Source organism: Microtus pennsylvanicus, chromosome 6 (assembly GCF_037038515.1).
Source record: "Microtus pennsylvanicus isolate mMicPen1 chromosome 6, mMicPen1.hap1, whole genome shotgun sequence".
NCBI lineage: Eukaryota > Metazoa > Chordata > Mammalia > Rodentia > Cricetidae > Microtus > Microtus pennsylvanicus.
Genome location: NC_134584.1, coordinates 55,582,563 through 55,607,408, shown reverse-complemented (window position 1 = coordinate 55,607,408; position 24,846 = coordinate 55,582,563). Strand labels below are relative to the sequence as shown.

Here is a 24,846-nt window from a genome sequence, read left to right as displayed (position 1 = left end):
GACCTCTCTTCTACCTTATTCATGGTCTCTCTCGCAAACAAACCCGAAATTCACCAATATAGCAGTGTCCCCAACCAGACTGCTATGGAGATCCCCACTTTGTGTCTCTGACTGGAGTCACAGGCATTGCCTACTCAACGTGTCCCCATGCTTGCATGGTGAGAACTTTAACCCCAGAGCCGGCTCCTCAGGCCCTGATTTGTACTCTTTCTTGATAAAGGTTTGCCTGTGTGTCTTCAAATAGACTCACAACATCAATAGTGAAACACTCAACTTTTAGAACAGTTTGTTGGGTTGTAAGACACCGCTAGGTAGCAAGGGTCATCTGAGGCATAACAGCACACAGAGACGATGTAAGATGAACCCACAGGGTACTGAACTATTAGCCAATTTGATTTGAGACAGAGCCAGTAAAGGGGTGGGTTGGAAAGTACTGACCTGGGACTTAGCATAAATTTTTCTAGAAAAATGGGTTTGATTGTCACTTCCTTTTGGCCAGTGACTAAACCCAAAGGACTTGAGACATTCTTTTATCTAATAGCCCTTCTGTAACTCTTTGAATGTGGCCACCATTGTCATTTTGCAAACTTCATCTTGGAGGATGACTAAGAGACATATCTATAGTTACACAATTAATGGTATAAATTGAGGCCAAGATGACCCCAGACTGGCTCGGCTAGGTAGAAGGGACAATTTGGTAGTATCATGAGGAACTTTTCCCTCCTTGATGTGGCAGTCAGCTAGTCACAAGGCCATGTACTCTCTGACATATAAAACCCAAGTGAAAGCCAGGCATGGTGGCTCATGCTTATAATCCTAGCACTTGGGTCTAATCTAGGCTACAGTGAATTTCAGACCAGCCTAGGCTACAGAGACACTGTCTCAAAACAAACAAAACCCTATATTTAATGGCTCTAGAAAAAAAATATGCCCATGTAAACACAAGAGAACACTTTTTGAAGGAATCTGCCTTGAGAGGAAAAGCTTAGGCCACAGCTGTGGGGGTCCAGCTCCAAAGTCACAGGAAAGCCCAGCGTGAGGGGAGTGAGGCCAGGGCTCTAAGCAGAGGCAGGCAGATTCTACACGCTGGGGAAATAAGCATGCTTCAGGCACGGATAAAGAAGAGACTGCTTGCTTTCCAGACAGTGTCACAGCGATATGAATTTACTGCTTCATAATATCCCGCTTACGTTTTCTTTTCTGGCCAAGATTGAAGACTATGGCTCTCTCAGTGAGTCACATCCACTCACCCGGGAGATGTGTGACGCAGCTCACACTGCTCTTCTAGCACGTTCTGCTCTCCCTGGGCTCCTGGCGGCATGTGTGCAGTGTCTCGGCCCCATGCTCCACACCCCAGTTCCCCCTGGTGAATTCAGAAATGTGTTCCCAAAGCAAACACACACAGAGATACTCTTATCTCCCTATCTCCTCCCAAGCTTGACTGATGTAGCTAATTTATATTTTCTAGCATTACAAAGAAATGACAGAATAGATGTTGTCTTCCAAGGGGCGAGGGCAAAACCACAAAACAAAACAAAACCAAAAATGAAAGCCCTAGGGCATAGATTTGTTTTTCTGATACAGATACCAAACCAGCAGCAGAAACAGAATCCATGACCAGCTAGCAATACCGCTGCTGTGAGAGGGCTTGAACCTCTGTCTGTGCCCGGAGAGCGTCTTGCCATCTCCACCCATGGTGCACAGAGTTTGCACATAGTAGGGGCTCAGATTCTTAAAGTCTTACATATTTTTAAGATTTAAAAAACTCTTCTATGCCCCCCGACTCAGAGAGATGCATGCTCGTGTGTATGTATCAGTGTGTATAAGAGTGTGAGGTGTGCGTGTGTGTGTGTAGCGTCATGTGCCATGGCTCTCTTATGAAAGTCAGGGACAACCACTGGGAGTTAATTCTCTTTCCACGTGTGTCCTAGGACTCAAGTCAGGTTTGTCAGGCAAGGCAGCAGACACCACTACCCACCGACCATCTGACCAGCCCTCTCAACCATAGTTTCTGAGAAAATGTATTTCGCTGAACTCAGAGCTCCCCAGTTTGGTTAGACTAGCCGGCTGGTGAGCCCAGGAATTGGGTCTACCTCCCTCATTCTAGGATTGCAGGTGTGTGCCGCCGTGCCCTGAACACAGGTCCCCAAACATGAGCAGCAAGCACTTTGCCAAGCAACTCATCTCGGGCACCACATGCACTCTTGCCTCGGTTCATCTCTGATCACTCTGGGTGTGTTGCCACGGGGCTAACATTCTAGTCCTTTCTCTGGGTAGTGGGTTCCCACTATGTGTTTTACTGCACTTGAAAGACTGAGTCTTCCAGGCAACTGCTTTCAGTTATGGAGAAATGGCTATGAAATGGTAGTCTAATCTTGCAAAAGACAGATCATATTGGAAAGGACAGAAATACAATGTAGCTTGAGATGTGCTAAAATTAGACCTCTTAGCATGTGTAACACATATGTATGTGACTTCTTAGCAAGTGTGACACACGTATGCATGTGACCTCTTAGTATGTGTGACATACATATGCATGTGACCTCTTAGCAGGTGTGATGCTTGTATGTATGTATCATGTAACATAAGTTCTTATCTGAATGAAACGTTGGCTCACCAAAAGCCAGAGTTATGAAAATGAAGGAAAGAGCCACAGCCTAGGAGAAAGATATTTTAAAAAAAAATCTGTTGAAGAATTTGTAACCAGTATATATAAAGAATTTCTCTGGGGAGGTCGCTCACTGGCTAAAGTGCTTGTTGTAAACTGTGAGGACTTGAGTTTACACTCCTAGCACCTATGTAAAAACCGGTCTCAGCCGGGATCTGCAGCCGCAGGGCTAGGCGGCAAAGAGGAGCGCATCCTCCTGCTCAGTCCAGGCAAATTGGTGAGCTATGCCTTAAAGCGAAAGACAGGGAGTGACAGAGAAGGGCACATGACATCCACCAGTGGCCTCCACATCCACACGCACAAGTATGTCCACCCACACACGTGCACACATGCTTATACCACACACACAACAAAATTTCTTCAATTCAACATCCTTGAAAAATTAGCTCAATTTAAAAAAACGGACAGAAGATTTAACCAAATAGAAATGATTGGAATAGCCAAAAATCAAATGAAAAAGCTTTTTATTGATCATGGGAAAACTCTCAGCTGCTGTCTATGTACAGTATCCACAGGGAAGCTGAAGCTGAATTAAAGACAAAATCCAGCACTGCCCTGGGAATAACAGGCTCTCGCCCCCTTTAGTACATAAAATGATGCAACTTTGGTAAAGTATGTGGGAGTACCTTTTAAAACATAACAGCTGCTTTTTCAGACCCGGGCATAGCGGACAATGAGGACTACCGAGAACTCAAAAACAATGGCAATGGGTTTTTTATCCTACTGCACGTACTGGCTTTGTGGAAGCCTAGGCAGTTTGGATGCTCACCTTACTAGACCTGGATGGAGGTGGGTGGTCCTTGGACTTCCCACAGGGCAGGGAACCCTGATTGCTCTTTGGGCTGACGAGGGAGGGGAACTTGACCGGGGGAGGGGGAGGGAAATGGGAGGCAGTGGCAGGGAGGAGGCAGAAATCTTTAGTAAATAATTAATAAATTAATAAATAAATAAAATTAAATAAAAAAAACAGCTGCTTTTCTCAGTGCTGGTGATCAAACCCAGGGCCCTGCACAGGCTCTACTAGGGCTCTGTTGCTGAGTTACAGCTCCATTTTGGGGGTAGAGAGGACAAAAAAAAACCAAACGGAAATACTAAACACATTTTGTTCTTAAATTTGTTAAGCGAATTTTTTAGAATTCAGATTCGGAAAGGAAGAATGATCACATGATTTTACACATGAAAAACATTTCAAGAGCTCCATAAAAAAGAAAGACTGTATGGGGTTAACAAGATGGCTCAGCAGATAAGGGTGACGTTTGGTTCCTGGAACCTGCAGTAAGAAAGGACTGGCTGAAGCTGCCCTCTGGCCTCCACACACACCATGGCACTCTGGTAATAAATGAATATTTTTAAAAAGTATTGTATGAGCTCACAGATGAGTTCAGCAAAGTCATGGTCATCTCAATGCCCATGACCATCTTAAAAACTAAGAATCACGTTGGTGACTGTGACTCACCTTGCAATTTCCAAACGCTTGCCAAAAGACAGATATATAAATTAATTTATAGTTGACTTTTTTAAAAAAAAGGTTTTTAAGTGTGTGTCTGAGCGTGGGTATGTGCACAGGCGTATAGAACCCACGGGGGCCAGAGGCATTAGAAGGTCCTGCAACTGGAGCTACAGGACTGGTGAGCTGCCCACTATGGGTGCTGGGAACTGAACTCGGGTCCACCGCAAGCCCAGTGTGTGTTAACCGATGGGCCAGCTCTCAGCCCCCTGGTTGTCCATTATTTTGTTAAAAAGTGCCAAGACAACACCGCAGCGAGAGTAATTTGAACGAGCACTGCTGGGGCACTAGGCAGCCCATTGGAAAGAACGGAACTCACTTCCTATCTCATGTCACAAAGCTAATTCAAAATGGACCGCCCAGCTCAAGGGAAAGAGTGAGGCCACAGAATACTGCAAAGAAAGCAGAACAAACTTGCAGGACTTCAGGTCAGGCCAGGGAGTCCCTGAAATCCCCCGGTATGACATCTAGAGACGCCAAAAGATGAGAATGGATTTCAGAAGCACGCTTACAATATACTTCTCAAGTCAGTCTAAAAGACACTCGAGGAAAGGGTGACTTTTAGAAATAGATACATAAATATGGATGGAAAAATATGAGTTACGGTGTTCCGAGGGAAAGACGGGCATAAAGAGCTAAATACAGGCTTAAACAGTGTCTGCAGTGCTGCTCCTGGGGTGGGGGGAGGCTCCCTGAAACAAATAGGGCATAATGTTAATATTTGATGGAAGCAAGTATAATAGTTTATGGTTTGGCAAATTACATTCTTATCATGGAGCCTGCATTGTCAACCCAGCACAGGGTAAAACGGAGGCAAATGGGATTGATGTGAGCCTGAATTAGTCCCCCAGGAAGTACTGTGGAAACAGCTTTGAGACTGAGCCCACACTATCAGCCCCCTTATTCATCACTGCTTTGATTCAGAACTGGAGTTCAAACTGCGTCCCCTTAAGACCAATTACTAGAATTTTCCATTTGCTTGTATTCTATGCAAATAGCTGGCTTGTGTTTTTTTCCCTCCCTCTCTCTGCTCCTAAATTTGTTTTCATCAAATTTTCCCAAGCTAAGCCTCTTCCTTTTGTTGTTTTATTTTCCCTAAATCGGTCATTCCTTTCAAACATCTATAAAACATTATTTTTCCTTTGTTCGAAACTCAAGCAGCCTGTGTCTTTAGTTCAGTTCCTTCTCATCTGTAGCCTAGGTGGCGTGCCTGCTGCATCTTCCTGGGGCCGTGTCCAGGAGCTGGCAAGCTACAGCTGATGAGGAAGAGGCACACTTGCTCAGGCCCCATGGGCTACTGCATAGGGGTGATGTAAACGGACGAAGAAAGGCGGGAAGGGAGAGGGCTGAGAGAGTAACAGCTACCAAATGGTCAGCACTAGAGCTGGCCGGTCCTGCTTGTGGGTGGCCTTTCTGGCTCTGGCTCCCAGTTCTTCTGTCTCATAGGCTTCTTGCTTAAATCGCCACAGGGGACACAAAACTTTTATTTATTATTTTTAAGAATTACTAATATCAATTGGATAAGTAGCTATTTTCTATAGAGCTTGGTCCCTGGCTCCTGATCAAGAAGAGAAGCTTAGACATGGTTTGTCTTTTCTTTTCCTTGTTTAGTTTTTATTACTTCTTATTAGTTTTAGAATTATATATAATCACATCCTTTTCCCCCTTCCCTTTCCTTCCTCCATACCCTTCCATATACCCCTCCTTGCCCTCTTTCAACTCATGACATCTTTTTTCAATAATTATTGTTATGTAGAACTGTTAGGTCCAAAGTGGGCCCCCAGCCCCTCAAACGACAGCGACATTGACAAGGCTGTAAATGACAGCCTGGACTCAGTTCCGGCTGGCCTCTGGCTGGGTAAACAGAAGGACTGCTAGTGGATAAACAAAAGTCTATAATCAACATTGCTCAGAAACTTGGGAAGTGGGTTTCTATTTGTCAGCAAGAGCCATACTCCCCTGATCTGACGCTACAGCCTAGAGCCAGCTACTTCTCTATTAACACACACCTACAGCACACATCGAAGTCCCCATGCCAGCTTCCAGGCTCTTTGGGCTCACAGTCCTCTACTTCCAACTACTCCAACTTCCAGTTCTTGCTTCCTGGCTTTCCTCCTGCTGCAGACAGACCCCTTCACAACAGGCGAGGCTTTCCTCACGGTTTGCTACCCTCTCTGTCCCGGAGAAAGCCACCACAGTTTAAAATTCCCCCAATAAACCTGCCTTTCCACCCGTGGAGTGATCCAATTTGATGGCTTCGCTGTCCCCTTGCTAACAGTTACTCGTATGTATGTTTTCAGTGCTGACCATCTGGTATTGGATAAGCATTTCGTGTGCCATTTTGTGTGCTCTTCCTCAGGAAAGACTATTTCTCCCACTCTCAGCATCCCTTGGTTGCCTAGAGTTCTTTGTGTGGGGTTGAGCCTCGTGGGCTTTCTCTAGACCACTTTGGCATGTCTATTACTGTCCTTGTTCTTGTTGGTGAGACTATAAGGGGTGCAGAGTCTGACACTCCTATGAGAAACAATCTCACAGCAAACTCCCTGTTCCTCAGACCCTTACCATCTCTCTACCATGTTATTAGTGAACTACGAAAGAGAATGGTCCAGTCATCTTTATTCATCAATAAAAATATGGATCGACCGAAACAATTACCAACATGCATACTGTACCCACATCATTTTCCCTCCCAAACACCCGATACCAGTCTTAAGCATCTTCCACATGCAGACAGTCTTCTACAAGGGCATGAAAGGCAGTTTTGCTGCATTTAGAGTCCTCTGTGAGAAGGGAAATCTCGTCTTCCCTGTGTCAGCGGGGACGCCAGATGGAGGAAGGAAACAATATGCACAAACTCGTAGTGCTGAGGTCAAGCCAGAGTCGCAGCCAGCTGTGGCTCTCAGCAAAGTCATACCCTTCAACACATGGTACTTGCTCCCTTTCTGTGGGCAGAAGGATGTTGGGTGATTCTCCCCCACAATCCATTGAGCAAAGCAAGGTGATATTTAAGTCCTCAAAAACCAATCTGATTTCTGGAGCATGATACTGATAAGACAAACACACACAAATATTACACACACACACACACACACACACACACACACACACACACACGCACGCACACACACATATCGGGGAAGGGCCAAGATGGCTATCTGTTGTTAACCCAGAAAACTACTAAACATTCTTCATATAGCCATGTACCCCAAAAGAAAAGCCCCTCCTTAGGGACAGAAGTATACCTGGATAGGGTCCTGCGTCAGTCTCATGGGCCCGATGCGTACCTCCGCAGAAGACACCTGCTAAAGAAAGGACAGCACATGAGAAGTGTCGTGTCTTCAGAACAGGGACTGCTAAACCATTCTTTACACAGTAGACTAGACGATGCCACTTCATAAATGATGGAAGCGCCTAACTCCCTGGCCTGGAGACAACTTAGGAAACATCCATCCCATCCTTTATCACCCGTTTATGAGACTCTATACACTGCGTGCACCGGGAATATCTATAAGGCCACACCTCCCGCGGTAAATGGCAGGACTTTGGGGTAGTTTTATTCCAGGCCCAAGACTTGCATATAAGCATGAGCTATTTTATTGGGGAACACAATTGGGTGATTGTTTACTGAGCACCACTGTATACCACCAGCGCCATTATTATAGCCGTACCATATAACCATACCTACTGATACCCGGAACTTCTGAGAGTGGAACATGCTAGAGCCTTCTTTCTCTTTAGGTTTTAGCATGAGGAATAAACAGCTAATTCTTACTCATGGACACTGCCTCCCTCTCAGTGGTCTTTCCTCAAGGGGACACAGGGGGGCCACACCAGAACCACAGAAGGCTAACCGTTGCTCAGGCTCTGTGAGCAAGACTGGAGCTCCCAGTTGTTCAGTAGTCTACCTAGCTGCCCTTGGCTGCCGCAGAGAGTATATACGTGTTTGCCTTTACTTTTAATCACTCTACATGGGTTTCTAAAAATGCCTTTTCTCCAGATGAATTTGGCTCGGGGTTGTGACCTCATCGCCATGGGTCCAGTTTTGTTTTTCTCTAGGTGGCTTCAGTGACTTGCTACTTTGAAGGCTATTTCATTTGAAATACATCATGCTGGCCCCTGTCTGTCTGAAGAAGCATCATTATTAAGCATCAAGGGAACAAGGATGTGGCGATGACCCCAAGCCAGGCTTGATCCATTAAAAATTAACAAGAAAAGTACAACTTTCTGGACTGAGGGTGTGGTCAGTTGGTAGACTGACCTTGAGGCCCTAGGATCCATTACTAGACAAGTGGGCACAGGAATTTAGGGTTCTCCTCAGCTACCTCAGCTTAAAACCAGCCTGGAATTCATGGGATCCTGCCTCAAACCCCAAAACTATACAACAACAACAAAAACTACAAGGTAGAATTGCAAATTATACTTTGAGAGATCCAAAATATTTCCCTTTCCCCCTTTCTTCCTCTTCCCCATACTTAACTCTGAGCACTCAAACTGCAGCCTCCCTCCAATGCATCCTTATTCTTTTCTCTGTACAGTGAATTTTCCACTTGACTTCAGACCTTGTTGTTGGAAAATAAGGCCAGCATAAAATGACAAAGGGTAAACTCTCCATAAGCCTAAGGAGTTGGCTTCACTGAACTAAAACACAGGTAGAAGGAGAGAACCCCACAGGGTTGACCTCTGACCTCCACATGTGTCCTCTGACCTCCATGTGTGTGCTGTGGCCGGCACCATGAGGACACACACGTACATATACACCGAACAAAAATGTATATAAGAAAAATAAAGTATCAAAGGAATAAAATAAAATGGGCTTGCTTTGGGATAAGAATCTGAGGATATGATGCCTACAGGAAGGACTCAAGCTGCCTCCAACCAAAAGAGAATTCGTCCCTATTTGATGTATTGCCTATATACTTTGGCAAGTCCCCATAAGGCACATGCATGTAACCTTGCTAACCTACCACAGTGGTGGGAGGCAGCTAGTTTAAAATCCACCAGGAAGCTGGTCAGTGGTAATGCACAACTTTAATCCCAGGACTTGGGAGGCAGAGGCAGGAGGATCCCTGTAAGTTTGAGGCCAGCGTGGTCTACAGAGTGCATTCTGGGACAGCCAAGGCTACACAGAAAAACCCTGTCTTGAAAAAACAACAAACACCAAAAACAAAACAATCCACCAGGAGATAATATGATGACTGTGAACATACCCCACCTCTCTGACCCAGGCATTGTGCTAAACTGTGGCCTTAACTGGACACCAAGCAAGGCCCATTGAAGGACAGCACCATTTTAAAGGTGACACTTCTTTCAGTAGATACTACTTCCTGCCTCAAGACAGGAGAGACCACAGCTTTCTCATACAGCCACAATGGTTCCTAGCCACATCTACACTTTGGCCTCTGCCTGGGTCAACTTAGCAGAAGCCAGACTGAACCTCAGTAAGAGGAGAGCAGAGACCAATCCTGTCCCAGGTTTCTAACTGAATGTGCCTTACTTATCTCCTTCCATCTCCTTGTCCATGTGTCCCCACCCAGGACTGTTACTCCTGCTTGGGTGCCTCAGTTTACCAACTCCTCTAGTCCTGATCCACACTTGGCTGATAGCTCAGGCTTGTTACTAACTAACCCTCACACTTAAACTACCCATCCATAATTTTTGTCTATGTTTAGTCATGTGACTTGGTACTTTTCATAGTAAGGCAGTCTCATCTTGCTTCTCTGCCTTTGCCAGCAGCTCTCTGACTCTGCTCTTCCTCTTCCAGAATTCTAGTCTGGCTCTGGTCTTAATCTCATCCTACCCAGCTATTGGCCAGTAGGCATTTTATTAGCAAATCAAAGTAAAACATATTCATAGTGTAGAAAAGGATTGTTCCACAGCAAAGACTCTACTTCAGAGGGTGGACTTTGAGCGATTGAAGATGTATAGATGTTCAAGTTGGCCCTGCCTGCAGAAACGGAGCACCTCTGCCAGGAACAGAGATGCCAAACCAGGGAAAAGGCTATAGGCCATAAAATCCTATTGCTCAGAAAGAGGGAAGGATGGAGACAGAGGGTGAGGAGATAAAATTCTAGGCCATGTTAACCACATGGCTTCCCCAAGCACCTACTAAGCACAGTGTATGCTCAGTCACACTGTACAACATTTGCCAAGTCATATGTTTGTGTATGTATGTGTAAAGGAGAATACACACACACACATATGCTTGTCAGCAGGACCTTCCAGTCCCCTTCAGATGACCTGGTTCTCTATGGTAAATAATAAAGAGCCCTATTTTAAGTTTTTGCTGATTCTACCGATGGCCATTCTCAACCTGACCATAGAGTTTGGTTATGCTGGCATAAAAAGAGAGGTCCCTCGGCTCTGCACCTGGGAACACACCTGTGTGTCCCATGAGAGTTGGTGAGTGGCGAACTCCTTTAGTCTTTATTGATCTGCAGATAACACTGTTTATTTTTATTTGCTGTTTAACTGCATATAGAATTCTGCCCACCCGAGAGATATTCTCCCTTACACTTTGAAGTTGGAACAGAAGAGCTCATTCTGGTTTGGGGGAGACTGAAGAAGCATCCATGAAGTCAGGCAAGCCTTGAAGAATAGGGAGATAAAAGAGCAGGTTGAGGAGGAGCATAGTCATGGAACAGCCTACGCACAGGCAGAAAGGCAGAGGCACGTCTCGGGGAGGGACACAGTGTTCAGAGTCGCTGTGTTGAGTGTATGAAGGGGAAATCTGGGGGTGGGGGAGACTCCAGGGAGGAGCCTTTTTATTCTGGAGACAAGAGTCACCATAATGTAGGATTCTGAATTACCACGATGGCTTTTGTGACCAGAAAAATCAAATATGTGGCTTGCCCACTTCCTGAACAGACAGGAGCACAGATTTAACACGGAAAGAAAGAAAGAAAGAAAGAAAGAAAGAAAGAAAGAAAGAAAGAAAGAAAGAAAGAAAGAAAGAAAGAAAGAAGGAAGGAAGGAAGGAAGGAAGGAAGGAAGGAAGGAAGGAAGGAAGGAAGGGGGAGGTAGGAAGGTGGGAGGGAGGGAAGAACCAGCACAAAGCAAAATATTCCTCTGAGTAGGGACTACTGGCAGAGTAAAAAGCAAGCGGGAAAACCCATCTCAGTGGCCAGACAAAAGAAGGCAGGAAGGAGACGACACTGCTTGACCTCCCTTCACCAGGCGTGGCCTCCAGCACGCGGTCTAAGGATGCAGCATGGGTGTGGGAAAGAAAGCACAGCTGCCTAGCTGTTCCGATTCACCTCTCACGGTGCTACCTTCTCTGGTGCTGATTGCCACATCCCTCACTGGCTTCTGCTCCTGGAAACATGGTGATTCTTACAGCTGTCCTCAAACCAGAAAGGAAGCTGAGATTCAAGAATGAAAAAGCTTCCCTACCTTCCAAACTCAGCAGCTTGCTCATCCTTTTGTTCTGTCCTTTTGGTCCTGATGTTAAATAGCAGATAGCATTTCATCATCTCAAGATGCCCTCGGGCCCCCGTTAGTCCTTGTGTTCCCTTGGCTGTGTTGCCTCTGTGTTTTGAGTGCACCCTATCCACCCTCCTGCCTCCAGGCTGAGAAGCATGTCACGAAAAGCATGTAGTGATGCCACCTTAGCTTGGGAAGCCATATTCCAACTTGGGAACCCTACTGCACCTTGAATGCCTTTTCTGATAACTGTGTTCACCTCCCTCACACACCCTCTACTCCTTTTGTCCCCTCAACCACAGCCTCCCTGTCGGCTCTGCCATCACACTAGCCTATACCACTCTGCTGCCTTTAAATCTGGCTGTCTGCTCGCCAATACTTCGTGGCACCTCTGAAACCTTGCACACTTGGAAGGCCAAGAGGTCAATGGGAGGCTCTTGATTCTACTCCCTTCCCACTTCTGTCTCTGGTCTAGACGTTCTGCATCTGTTCTTTATATAAGAAACCTCCAAGCCGGGCAGTGGTGGCGCACCCCTTTAATCCCAGCACTTGAAAGGCAGAGGCAGGTGGATCTCTGTGAGTTCGAGACCAGCCTGGTCTACAAGAGCTAGTTCCAGGACAGGCTCCAAAGCTACAGAGAAACCCTGTCTCAAAAAACCAAAAAAAAAAAAAAAAAGAAAAGAAAAGAAAAGAAAAAGAAACCTCCAAGGGAGACTCTTTAAATGAATCAATTCCTGTTTCCATCTCTCAGGAGGAGAACCCCAACAGTACATTTCATCTCTATAAGTGCAGGAGGGTTAAGGGGTTTAAGTGTCCTCTATTGGGCAGGCATGTCAGTCATGGAGGTGCTTCTCCCGCAGACTCTATTTCGTGTCCCAATAGGAACAGTGTGGAAGCCCCAAAGTCCACCTATACCCAGCTGTTGAACCTGTACACAGGTGCTCTTCCAAAGCACCGGTTCTTTATAATTAGGCAAGGGAAGATATTTGGAGAGTTTTCCATGTAAAATAATATCCCTAAATTATAACAAAGATCAATACAGGTTCTTTATAGTCCACTATTTCTTACACACATATAGGAGGAAGGTGAGTAAAAGCCAAAGATGATAGGCAATATTCTTCTTGTTTTAGGCTCTGATGCTTCAGGTGTTATATTAATTTCATAGTATGTTTTATCACATGGGCATAAATACAGAAATAGCTTCTCATCAAAAGATATAATCATTAAAAAGATTAACCAATTTGACTTTAAAATTATAACTTTCTATTTACCAAAAACAAAGATAGAAGGGGCACAGTCCATAAAAGATATAAAATATAGAAAATCAACAAATATTAGTAACTAGAAGATATATATAAAAGTTTCTAAAATATCAAAAAAGGCAACCAAGAAGAATATCAGACAAAGGATTTGAAAAAAATCCCACAAGAATGGAAATATAAGTATAAAGAGATGTTCATCTTGCTAGTAACCAGGCAAAGATTTTAAAATACAATGTGCTATAACTTTACACTCAAACATTTCAATATACAGAGTAGTTAAGATGGTAAACTAGCTCCTGGAGAGATGGCAGACCCCACAGCGGAGCTCACACATTGTTGGTAGATGTGCAAACTGGTTCTGACACTTTGATAAAGCAGTCCGGGGGTTTCTAGTGAAGACTAAGAATGCTCATTCCAGAGCTCAGCCTTCTATGCCAGAGTCTTCCAGGGAACATCAAAAGGCATTTACAAGATCGTTAGAATCACCATTAGCTATAAAAACATTTACAAACAGCCTGATTCACAATCCATTAACATCTATCAGTAGGTAATATGGAAAAAAGGGGGTACCGCACAGCTATCAAAATAAATCGACCTTGACTATCAACCCCAAATGAGCAGAGCACATAAGCAAACACTGAGTTAAAAGATGACAACAACATGGTAGTTTCGAAAGTGTAAATACTTGAGAGTACCACTTAGATAAAATGTCTAAACATTTAAAACAATAGCAAAGGAAGCTGAAGACTACATTGTGATGATCACATAAATGCTGACATGTTCTCAGCAGAGGCAGGTGGTTCTGCAGGGAGACAAGGCAGGGGACAGGCATGTCTTCACACAGGGACATTTCAAATAGATAAATTGAAAGATGCATTTATCAGTGAGTAGTAAGTTCTCAGTTGATAAATTATATACTTTCTGGTTATATAGCCTAAATATTGCAAGGTAAAATATGCTACATCTTGTAGCAATAAGCATCTTTCTGATTTGGGGATTAATATTAACTACTAGATACTATATAAATATTCTACGCATACTATTTTGTTTCCCAGTCAAGGATTTTTTGATAAAATAAGATACTATTTTAAGAATATGGATAGTTTCTCTGAAATTGGTAAAAATAAGATAATAGGAATTTGGTCTGCGATTCCAGGACCTTGCTAGAGATGTGAACTGTTCTGTGCCTCCACAAGGCAAGAGGGGGCTGATGATCTTCCATGTGCCCCATCTCATGGCATGATTCCAACAGTCCCATCATAGGCCCCTTCCCATGGCTAAAGCAACTCAAGCTGCAGGAAGGGTGGGCAACTCACCCAAAGGGGCATTGCTGAAATGGAAGCCTAAGCTTGTCTCGGTGAGAAGACTGTGTGCTCTTAGTGGTGGATTTACTTATGCTTCCATTTGTTCCAGAATTATCTCTAGATGGTATGCATACATATTAAAAACTTCAAGATAACACATCAATGAGATACAAAAGACTGGCTGAGAAATACTGAGCTTGGGAAACTTAGACCAAGCAGCTCAGGACAGATGCTTGCCACTAAGAGCACGCCCATGAGATCAAGGGCACAGGGAGAGGTGATGGAGCCACCATACCATGTCACCTCACCGTTCCCTACTTCCTCTGTGGTAAAAGAGGCTACGCTTTCTTAAGAAATGGAATCACTGTTGCCAGTGAATCTTGGTAAGTGTTGGGAGAAGAGGATGCTACGGGCCCCCACTCCCACCTGGCATAGACGATCTCATCAGCACTGGGGCCGTAGAACGGCACACACTGAGGTCACCTTGGCCAAACATCAGAAACTTGGCCAGCATGATCTGATGGAAAAGCCATTTCCCGCATGAATATCCAATAAAAAAAAAGAAGCCATTCATACAGTACAGCCATGTTGTCTACTGCATGAGAAAAGAAGTCAGCTTGATATTGATGATGCATTAGAATGGAAACTAAAAGTCTAGATTATAATCCAGGAAATGGCAAGTGCCTAAGGAGGCCAGCACAGGGGCCTTAGAGAGTTAACTTCTGAGAAGGAAAGGAAGAGCCAACTGCACTGTGAGGAGTCAGAAAACTGCCCATCTCCACCGCCTCCAGCATCAAGGCACCAAGCTCACATCCATGCAACATTTCTCGCACTGAGTCCCTGGGCTGAGTGTGAAGTCAGGCTCATCCTAAGATACCAACGAGCACAGTCAGGGTCTGACCCGAGAGCAGAGGATCACAGAGGCAATGGCTAAAACGTGACATCTCTCAAGCAACTGTCTTCCTTTTATTAAGAACACTATTGCTAATAGACACAGCTGGACGACTTCAAGCTTATAACATTACACTGTGTATCAGAACAAGCAAAAAATGGCCCATGTCTGATTACTTGAGATCCAATTCCTCAGACTGTGGAAAAACCCAAGCATTAGTTTCCGGTCTTCATCTGTTCTGTCAGCCACCGTTGACACTTTCCTTTCTCCCGAGCCCTAAATGAAGTGGGGAGAGGCTGGAGGGTTGAAATTCAAATCAGTCCATCTCGATCCACGGTCAGCATCTCTTATGAACCAAGCTGATGCGCAGGGAGAGAAACCATCTGCTAAAAATGAGCGTTGAGATTTCCTGTGGATTTCAATTACCCATGCTGCCTCCGTCCTCATTGTTACCATTGATAAGTTAGAGCTGCCTTGTAGAACCAAGAAAGAAATGTCTTCCATGCTTGGCTGCTAGATAACCTCACAGGAAGGGCTCGATGACCTTGAAGCAGCAATGGGCTTGGGTCACATCTGGTTCCCCACTGAGAATCCAACCACGCTCCTTTCTGCACTCATGCAAGGATGAACTGTAACCATCAGTCAGTCTGTCTGGACACCAGGGGTGATGAACTTGCATGGAGTGTTGGTTCCCATGGAACAATTATTGAAAATGAATCCTATTTAAAAATAACCCCTGTGGAATCATCTACAAAACGCAAATGCCCACTTTTTTGAAAAGCGTTTTTTCTTGCTTAGCCAAAATCATCATATTTCTAAGCATTCACAGGCACATCCTAAAGACACACAACCCAAGTGAATAGCTAAATCCTCATCAGTTGTGGAAACCTAGCAGAAATGACCAAAGCACCCCCTCCCCCAATTCTGCAGGACTTCTCCTGGGAAGGCCTTCAGGGTGGAAAGCCCAGTTCACAGCACCCCCTTCAGCTGGCACAGATGGAAGACAATTCTCCAGCAGGCCTTGATCATGTGACACCAAGGAGACAATTCTCATTGTCTTACTGCTTCCTTACAGCACTTTAAAGAGGAGGGAGGAGGGTGTGGGAATGCCATCAATGAAACAGACTGTTTCCAGACACTGCTGGTGCTGAGGAAGGGCTCCGGTGACCGTACACCTCCCAGAATCTCGAAGAGTTCATTGATGGAGGAGAACAACCTCAAAAAGCTTCCAGGGTACAGCAGAAAGGTAAGTGAGTCCCAAAAGACCATTTTATGTTTGACCAAAGTACATTACTCTTTTAGAATGGTTCCAGTTCGCACTCAATTGTGCTGGGATCCATTGAGATCTCTTGGCAGGGAAACGGGCTGGCTGTGTGCCTTTGTCTGGGCCAGCAGGGAGGGTTAGGCTCCCTTTTGTTCCTGCTCTGAGGCTCTGCCCACCTGCTCATTCCCATTTGCCTGTCTATACGCACAGCATTAAAATGCCTTCTTCAGAGAGGAACCAGGCTTTGTGCCAGCGCTAACCTCTGATCATGCTCCAGCATCCAGGAAGATGGCCTCACGTCTCTTGGATTTGACACTGAGAACACCCCAGGCCTACTCCACCACCTGTGTGTGAACAGCTGACTTAAATCAGATGGTCTTACAAACCGCTTGCTCACAAGTGCTATCTTCTGATCCCCTGGTAATGCCGCAGGCAGCTTTCTGGTAGCCACTGGGGTGGGGAACTTGGGCTTTTCTAGACAAGTAAAGGTGTAGAGTTGTTGGGCTGGCAGTTAGCTGGTTGTTGCGATGGAGATATGGACAGAGTGCTAAACCAGGACAGAAGGACAGAGATCAGAAAGAAGCTACTGCATGCTTCTCAGAGGGCACTCCCTGAATCCACAGCATCAACACTGTGGATCTTATAAATGCTATTTACTTCGCAGGCCTCATTCCAGGTGGACCGGACAGACTGGAATCTGGGGGTGAGTGCTGATTGGCTTCCAGGCAATTGTAGTGTCCACTTGAGTATGAGAAGCATTGATACAAGCAGAGATCCAGACTGCTTGCAAGGGAAATCAGTACGGGGGTTAGGGATAGAAAAATGGGGATGGATTGGAGCGGACAGAGTCTGAGACATGTGTAGTAAGGGAGGAGAGAAAGTGAGGGTCACTAAAGCTAGCTTGAACAGCCACATGGAGTGATAGAGAACATAGGGGGCAAGGCAGGCTTATGGGGGATATAAGTTAAGGGCTGGACATGATAGGTCTGAGAGCCTCTGGGCCACCCACAAGACAATGAATGTATGTTCAGAGACTGCGATACTGTCATACAAGAGGCACAGCTACAACAACGCCTTCACCAGGGTCAGAGGGCTGAGGAGCACCAGGGCAGTAAGAGGACATAAGAACAAAGTGCTGGAAGAAAAGGAAAATAGGCTAGTTTTTGAAACAACAGGGCAAAGGTACCAGAGTTTTGTCCCGTGTCTAGGAATTCTATCTACGTAATTCCCCATAAGCATGAATCAAAAATGATCATTTCCAGAAATGGCCAAGACGCCATTTTCATAAAATTCAACACTGATGAAAAAATTCCTTTATCATCATCCATTTCCTCCTTCATCTTCTCAAGGGACATTGATTGCTGTTGGGCTCTTTGTGGTTCTAAGGATGTGGACTTGTAAACATAGCTAACGGTTAATTTCCCTGGGTGTGGCCATCAGTTAGGACTAGTCAGATGACTTGGGAATATATACTTACTGCTTATCAAAGTTATGGAGCCAGAATGGGTTTCTGATCCTACTGCACGCACTGGCTTTGTGGGAGCCTAGGCAGTTTGGATGCTCAACTTGCTAGACCTGGATGGAGGTGGGGGTTCCTTGGACTTCCCAAAGGACAGGGAACCCTGATTGCTTTTCGGGCTGACGGGGGGGGGGATTAATTGGGGGAGGGGGAGGGAAATGGGATGCGGTGGCGGGGAAGAGACAGAAATCTTTAATAAATAAATAAATTTAAAAAAAGTTATGGAGCCAGGTTGCTGCTCATGGCTTGAAACCAGGTGAAAATGAAAAGCAGGTGGAGAACTGGAAAGAGCCCCCACACCCTCTGAGATGCCATCAAGTCACAAGATCAAGCCTCGCTAGGAATATATCCCCCAACTCAGCAAGCCAATGTATTTCCTTTTATTTTCATCTCATTAGCTGAAAACAGAATTCCAATAAAACACACCAATGCCCTTGTTAGCCACAGAAAGAGCTGTGATGGTCTGCATCCCGAGGAAAACAGACCACACATCTCCTGAGCAGAGAATGGACCACACAAACGCTTGCTGCATTGGCATGTGGCTGCCCTACAGCAGGAATGGGAAATGACCACAAGTGAAATGACTGGAGTCTGCGGTGACACTTAACTGCCACCTAAGCAGGGGAGTCCAAGAGAGCCAGGGGTCTGAACACGGGAGGCAACATCTCACATTCCCACGAGCTCCCCCAGGCCAGCTCTGCAGTCAAGTGGCCATGGAAAGAAACACTAAGAAAGAAGCAGTGGCAGCTCATCCAAGTGGGCCGGCCCATGGTTTTATACTTGAATGTCAGTTTGGCTAGAGACGGAACAATCGCATCACTCTTTTCTATAGGATCATGAACACGTTTCTCTATGGACTGTGGCTTAGCACCTTGCTGTCATGGCCTGATGTCAACCTAGTTTCCTTTCCCTTATAAATTACTTGGTCCCCCAAATGATTTGTTTTTTTATGGTACAATTGTTTTACTTGACTATATACTTATATTGCTTTCCCTAGTTTTTTTTTTGTCGGTAAACAATGTGGTTTGTTTCTTTTCAGAATCTACTTAATACATGTACATGTGCTGTATATATGGGATCTACTGAAAAAATACATATGGAACTATATCTCTTTATATGGAAACACCTTATACAGTGGAGCTCCTTCTATATTCCTATCTATCTTCTCAAACCCTTTTCAAATTATCCTCTTCTTCTCTTCCAACTTCTATTCAACAGGCAATGCTTTCTTTTTAAAATAGAGTATCTTTAATTTATTCTTTGACAATTTCACACATGTAAACAATGAATTCTGATCATATCCACCTTCATTTACCCTGTCCTACCCCTCTAGACACCCCAACACACCCCTCCTCACTTCATGTCCTCTCCTTTTTTTTTTTGACACCCACTGATTCCAATTGGTATTACCTATTGGGATGGTGAATGACTGATCTTGTTCCAGCCGGTGAGTTCATGACCATACATGGGTTGTATATTGATCCTTATATTTCTTCCAGTTAGATCCTCATTTCTTTTAAATTTTTTAAAAAGTTTTTAAAATTTCACCTCTCTTAGTCATTCATATCTATTACCTAACCTGTGCCTTTCTCGTTTAAATTCACTTTTTATTTATTACTTTTAATCATTCCCTAATTCCTTCTACAGCATTTTGAAATGTTATATCGCAGTTTCTTGTCAGTGTTATTGGCGTATCTTTCTAACAGTTGGCTCCTGTAAAAACCCTGGTTCTCAAATTAGCAGTAGGCTCTCCTGGGGTGGGTGGCTGTTGCCATGTTCGGATGAGTGCTGAAGACAATGGTCAGGGTCCTCAGCTCTCGGCCTTCTGATGTTATCTGTCTCCAGCCACTTTTCCTACCCAAGTCCCTTGCTTCTGCCAGGAGTTTGGCCACAGTGGCTCATGTTTCTGAGTTTGCAGACATACTCTGATACTTAGTTTTATAAAAGATGCTGCTAATAAATTGTCTGCTTCACTTGTATTATTGTTCCATTTCTATGAAGATATATATATTAATTATGAAAGTATAACCCATGAAATAAAAAAAACTGTTGTGTTTTATTAAAATTAAAACTTTCTGACTTCAAAGTCACCATAAAAAGAATGAAAATGCAGTAATGTTTCCAATAATAACATTGAGATAACTAAGTAACTATGCAAATAAAATTTTAAATCAGTTCCATTATATGCCCTAATTAGTTCTAGATAGATTAAAATTTAATGGAAAATGCAATGATATTTAAAAAAAATATAGACAAATGCATCATTTAAGAACCCAGGCTTTTGCTAAAAGTAATATGGAAATCAGAAATGGCTCAGTGGTTAAGAACATTTGCTGCTCAGTAACAAGGACCTGAGTTCAGATCCAAGTGCCCAAAAGTCGCTGGTGTGATGCTCAGCAATTAAGAGCACTTGCTCTTGCAAGGACACAGGTTTGGGTCCCAGCACCCACATGGAGGCTTACAACCACCTGTGGCTCCAGTTCCAGGGGAATCCGATGCCCTCCTCTGGCCCCTACAAGCTCCTACACACACAGAGCAAATACACTCACGCAGGTTCACACATGTGTAAGTAAACAAATAATCTATCTTTAAAAACAATCTAGAAATGATAGCTCAATTTTGTAATCTCTGCCATTGGGAGATGGGGAAGATTGCGAGTTTCAGGCCAGTTTGAGACCCTGATTCCAAAGCCAAACTAAATAAGAACAAAACAGAAAAATTTAAAAAGTGAATCCCCCCAAAATCATTAAAATTTAGTAGTAAAATATATTGAAAAGCATAATAAATATAAAATATAAAATACACTAAAAACAAAACACAAGTAATGCATGATATAAAAAGAACTGGTGGGGGCTGGAGAGATGGCTCAGTGGTTAAGAGCATTGCCTGCTCTTCCAAAGGTCCTGAGTTCAATTCCCAGCAACCACATGGTGGCTAACAACCATCTGTAATGAGGTCTGGTGCCCTCTTCTGGCCTACAGACATACACACAGACAGAATATTGTATACATAATAAATAAATATTTAAAAAAAAGAACTGGTGCTCTTATTCAAAATTTTAAATTTCTAATGAGACAAAAATGAAAAAGGCAAGCATTCTAATTAAAGATAGGTCAAGAAAAGGACAAGTGATTCACAAACGCGGCACAGAAACAGGCTGTAGAAATTATGCAACAATACTCAGCCTCTCTAGCAATCCAGCATGCAAATCAAAGCAGCTAGATCTACCTTGTGCTCATCAAATTCCAAAGACCACAGGTCCTGAGAAGGGCTTGGGACCAGTGTTTCATTCCCTGCTCGAGGAAGAAGAACCCTGTCCCGTGAACTCTATATACACTCCACATACCTTCCGCTGCCTTTGTAACCCAAACAGCTAAGAGCCTAAAATGTATGTGATGGTCTTTAACTGGGGGTGTCTGCCCCCAATTCTTATTTTCATATATCTGCCATATCTATCACACCAAAATTTGGTCAGTATAACCACACATTGGTGAAGGCAGGAGAACCCTAAAAGACAGATGCCGTGTTCATCCAACCCCACAGAGAACCAATATATGATCAACTGTGACAGGGTTTTTCCAGCACCAGATGCCAGGGTTCATCTGCTGCAACCAACAGGCACAGATATTTGGTAAGTGGGTGTTTAATTCGATACATCATTAACACACGAGAGACTCCTTGGTAAGTGGATGATTGCTTTGCTGCTTGGTTAAAATGTAGCTTCCCGGAGAACTAAAGCTACCGTGTTGCTAAGACATGAGCAGTCTGTAATTCCTTTCTGCCCTACCTGCTCTATAAAGAGGCCAGATGTTGAATCTGTGTAAGTTACAAGAGTCTCAGCACAGCACGCAGTGAGTTGATAACCGATAAGCATTATGGTGATGGCCTCCCACTCATGCTGTTGGGAAACCCTTCCTGAGCCCCACAGCGAACCAGAAACCGAACAGTGCCCAGCATTTGTTATCACAATTGGCTGGGCCACCGCGGCATAAGCTCTTTCTCTAATTCATAACCCCAGCACATTTGAGTCACTCACTAAGCCAGAAAGGCCAAGTTCTAAATTAGCTAACTTCACCTTAGCCCAATACCACAGGAAATATGAGTCGTTCTACATCCTCTCTTTTACTATTGCAGAATGCTTTTCCAGACCTGGCCTTGTGATGAAGAACAGCTTCTAAGAATCTGAGAATTAAAGGTTCCTAGGGCATCATTTCATCCATCCTTCCCTTTTACAAATTGTTGAGTAAGACCTAAGTAGGTATGGACGATGTGGGAGGTCACACTCTAGGGGCGGGGGATGGAAGCCTCTGGGCAGACAGGTTCTTTCCCCCTTTCCGGTTCTCTCCTACAGCAAGTTGCCAAATGCATTCCCTCCAAAAGCAGAAGCAAGAAACAGCGCATGCTCAGGCCTTGTGTGGAATGCGGCCTTTGGTGCCCATGTCCTCTGCAAGGATGCTGACAATTCTGAATGCAACAGCTGAGAAGCTGAACAGAGTTCCCGCCTACCTCACATATGTGAAAGGACAAAACTGAAGCCTGTGGCTCCTCAGCGAGGGGGGGACACGGGGACACGTGAAGTGTTCAGTTGGGACCCCAGGGGAAGGCAACACGGAAACAGAACGGATTACGCAACAGAAGAGACTTTACACGGGACAAGCTCCTCTTCTGGTTCAAACTCTCTGACTGAATTATCATCCCATCCTTCACTGAGCTGCCCACTAGAAGCAAGCGTGACATCTGTCTGAAGAAGCATGCCTCTCTCTTGTTTATCAGGTTTTTTCTAAAAGGGTTCAATCTTTTGTTTAATATCTCGCACTCAGCACCTCCAGTTACAGTTGGAAAGGGCTTGACCAAAAAAACATGAGAAAAAACTAAATAGATGCATAGCAGACTTTGACTCGGAGATTACCATATAAGAAGTTTGAAGAAACTATTGTTACCATGTTCACGGAATTCTTTTAAAGATATGAAATGTTTGCAAAAACCTGGAAACTTAAAACAATCCAGAAACCCAGAAATTTTATCGCTAAAATATACAATACCTGCCAGCAAGAGCACAAACTCAGGAGGGAAATAACTGGGATTTGAGTGTTGCATACACCTATATCTAGAGGAATAGTAGACGTATGTACGTTGGGTTAATAAGTTAAGGGCAACTATGTCATTTCTAGTACTTACAAAAAGAATATACAGAAATATATAACTAAGAAGTTAATGGAGTAGAAGAATAAAATACTTAAACTGACAGAAAGCAGAACAGTCAAAAATACTGAGCCCAGAAAGATGGCTCAGTAGTGAAGAAAATGAACTGTTCTTGCAGAGGACCAGAGTGTGGTTCTCGGTGTCCACATCAGGCTCACAGACACCTGTAACTTCAGTTTCGGGGGATCTGACACACTCTTCTCGATTCTATGGACACTGTATTCTCATGCAACCCCTCCTCTCACACACACATAGATAGAGACAAATAATCTAGAAAATCAAATCTTTAAAAAATATCATAGTCAAAATTAGGCACTAAATGAATGGGACAAGGACATTAGGCACAGTGAGTGAGAACAGGGAACTGGAAACATCAGGAAAAAAGACTGAGAGATGTGGAAATCTGGAGTACTGTGGTGGCAGCTTTATGTCAACCTGAAACCATCTAGGGCATTTGGAAAAGAGACTCTTAACTGAAAAACCCTTCCATAAGATTGGCCCAGCTAAGGATCTAAGCAATAGTGGAAAGGGTACCCTCACTGCCCTTTCCCTAAGCAGACTGGTGACTACCTTAATTGTCATCACAGAACCTTCATCCAGTAACTGAGGGAACAGATGCAGAGATCCACAGCTAAGCACTAGGCAGAGCTCCTGGAGTCTAGTCGTAGAGAGGAAGGAGCGATAATATGAGCTAAAGGGTCAAGACCATGATGGGGAAACCCACAGAAACAGCTGAACCGAGCTAGTGGGGGCTCACCTACTCCAGACTGACAGCTGGGGAACCTGCATAGGATCCAACTAGGACCTCTGAATGTGGGTGAGAGTTGTGTGGCTTGGGCAGTTTGTGGGGCCTTTAGCTATGGAACCAGTATTTATCCCTAGTGCATGAACTGACTTTTTGAAGCCCATTTCCTATGGCGGGATTCCTTGCTCAGCCTTGATACAGTGGGGAGGAACTTGGTACTGCCTCAGCTTCATGTGCCATGCTCTGTTGATTCCCATGAAAGGCCTTACCCCATCTAAGTGAAATGGAGGAGGAGTGGATGGGAAGAGGGAGCAGGAGGAGAGGAGGGAGGATAAACTGTGGTTAGTATGTAAATATTTTTAAGTAATATTAAATTTAAAATGATTAATTACAATGGATTTTTATGTATATAAAGTTATAAATATTCTCTAACTGACATATAGAAATTATTCTCGAGGGAAAAAAAATAAATGTTGAATTTCTCTAAGAAAGAAAGAGAGAGAAATAAAGACAGACAGACAGACAGACAGACAGACAGAAAGAAAGAAAGAAAGAAAGAAAGAAAGAAAGAAAGAAAGAAAGAAAGAAAGCAAGCAGGCTAAGCAAACCATGAGAGAGTAAGCGGTGTTCCTCCATGGCCTCTGCTTCCAGGTCCCTCCCTTGAGCTTCTGTCTTGACTTCCCTGAATAATGGACTGTGATCTGTGATATTAAATCAACCTCTTTCTCCCCAAATTGGAGAGGTCCCAGTGTTTTCTCACAGCAACAGAGAAACCCTAACTAAGACCGGCACAGAAAAGGGTGTCACACACAAGTAGCTTGACTCTCAGAGGGATCTGAAAGGGACAATGAAGCACATTTAATATTTAGCAAGAATGGCCAATAATGTTTTGATATTGAAGAAATAAATCAAGGCACAAAGTCAGGAATACTCTGACCCCTAAGAAGAATGAATACAACAAACAACCAAACAAAAATCATCCCTAACTGTACCATGGGAGGCTTCTTGAAATTATAGTACAAGTAAAAAAATGTCCTGTGAATTTTATTTTTTTTTTGTCCATG

General features: G+C 44.1%; 1 protein-coding gene across 7 annotated transcripts in view; it reads right to left on the bottom strand.

The window, feature by feature from the left end:
* Pde8b (phosphodiesterase 8B) overlaps nt 1-24,846 on the bottom strand; it is a 223,323-nt gene that overhangs the window by 86,773 nt on the left and 111,704 nt on the right. For 4 of the 7 annotated variants that reach the window (XM_075976288.1, XM_075976283.1, XM_075976285.1 and 1 more), the window contains exon 2: nt 7,418-7,474. In XM_075976288.1, coding sequence (XP_075832403.1) covers nt 7,418-7,474 — 57 coding nt within the window. Of the gene's footprint in view, nt 1-7,417; nt 7,478-24,846 lie in introns of all 7 variants that reach the window. The other 3 variants (XM_075976286.1, XM_075976282.1, XM_075976284.1) reach the window with 1 other exon arrangement.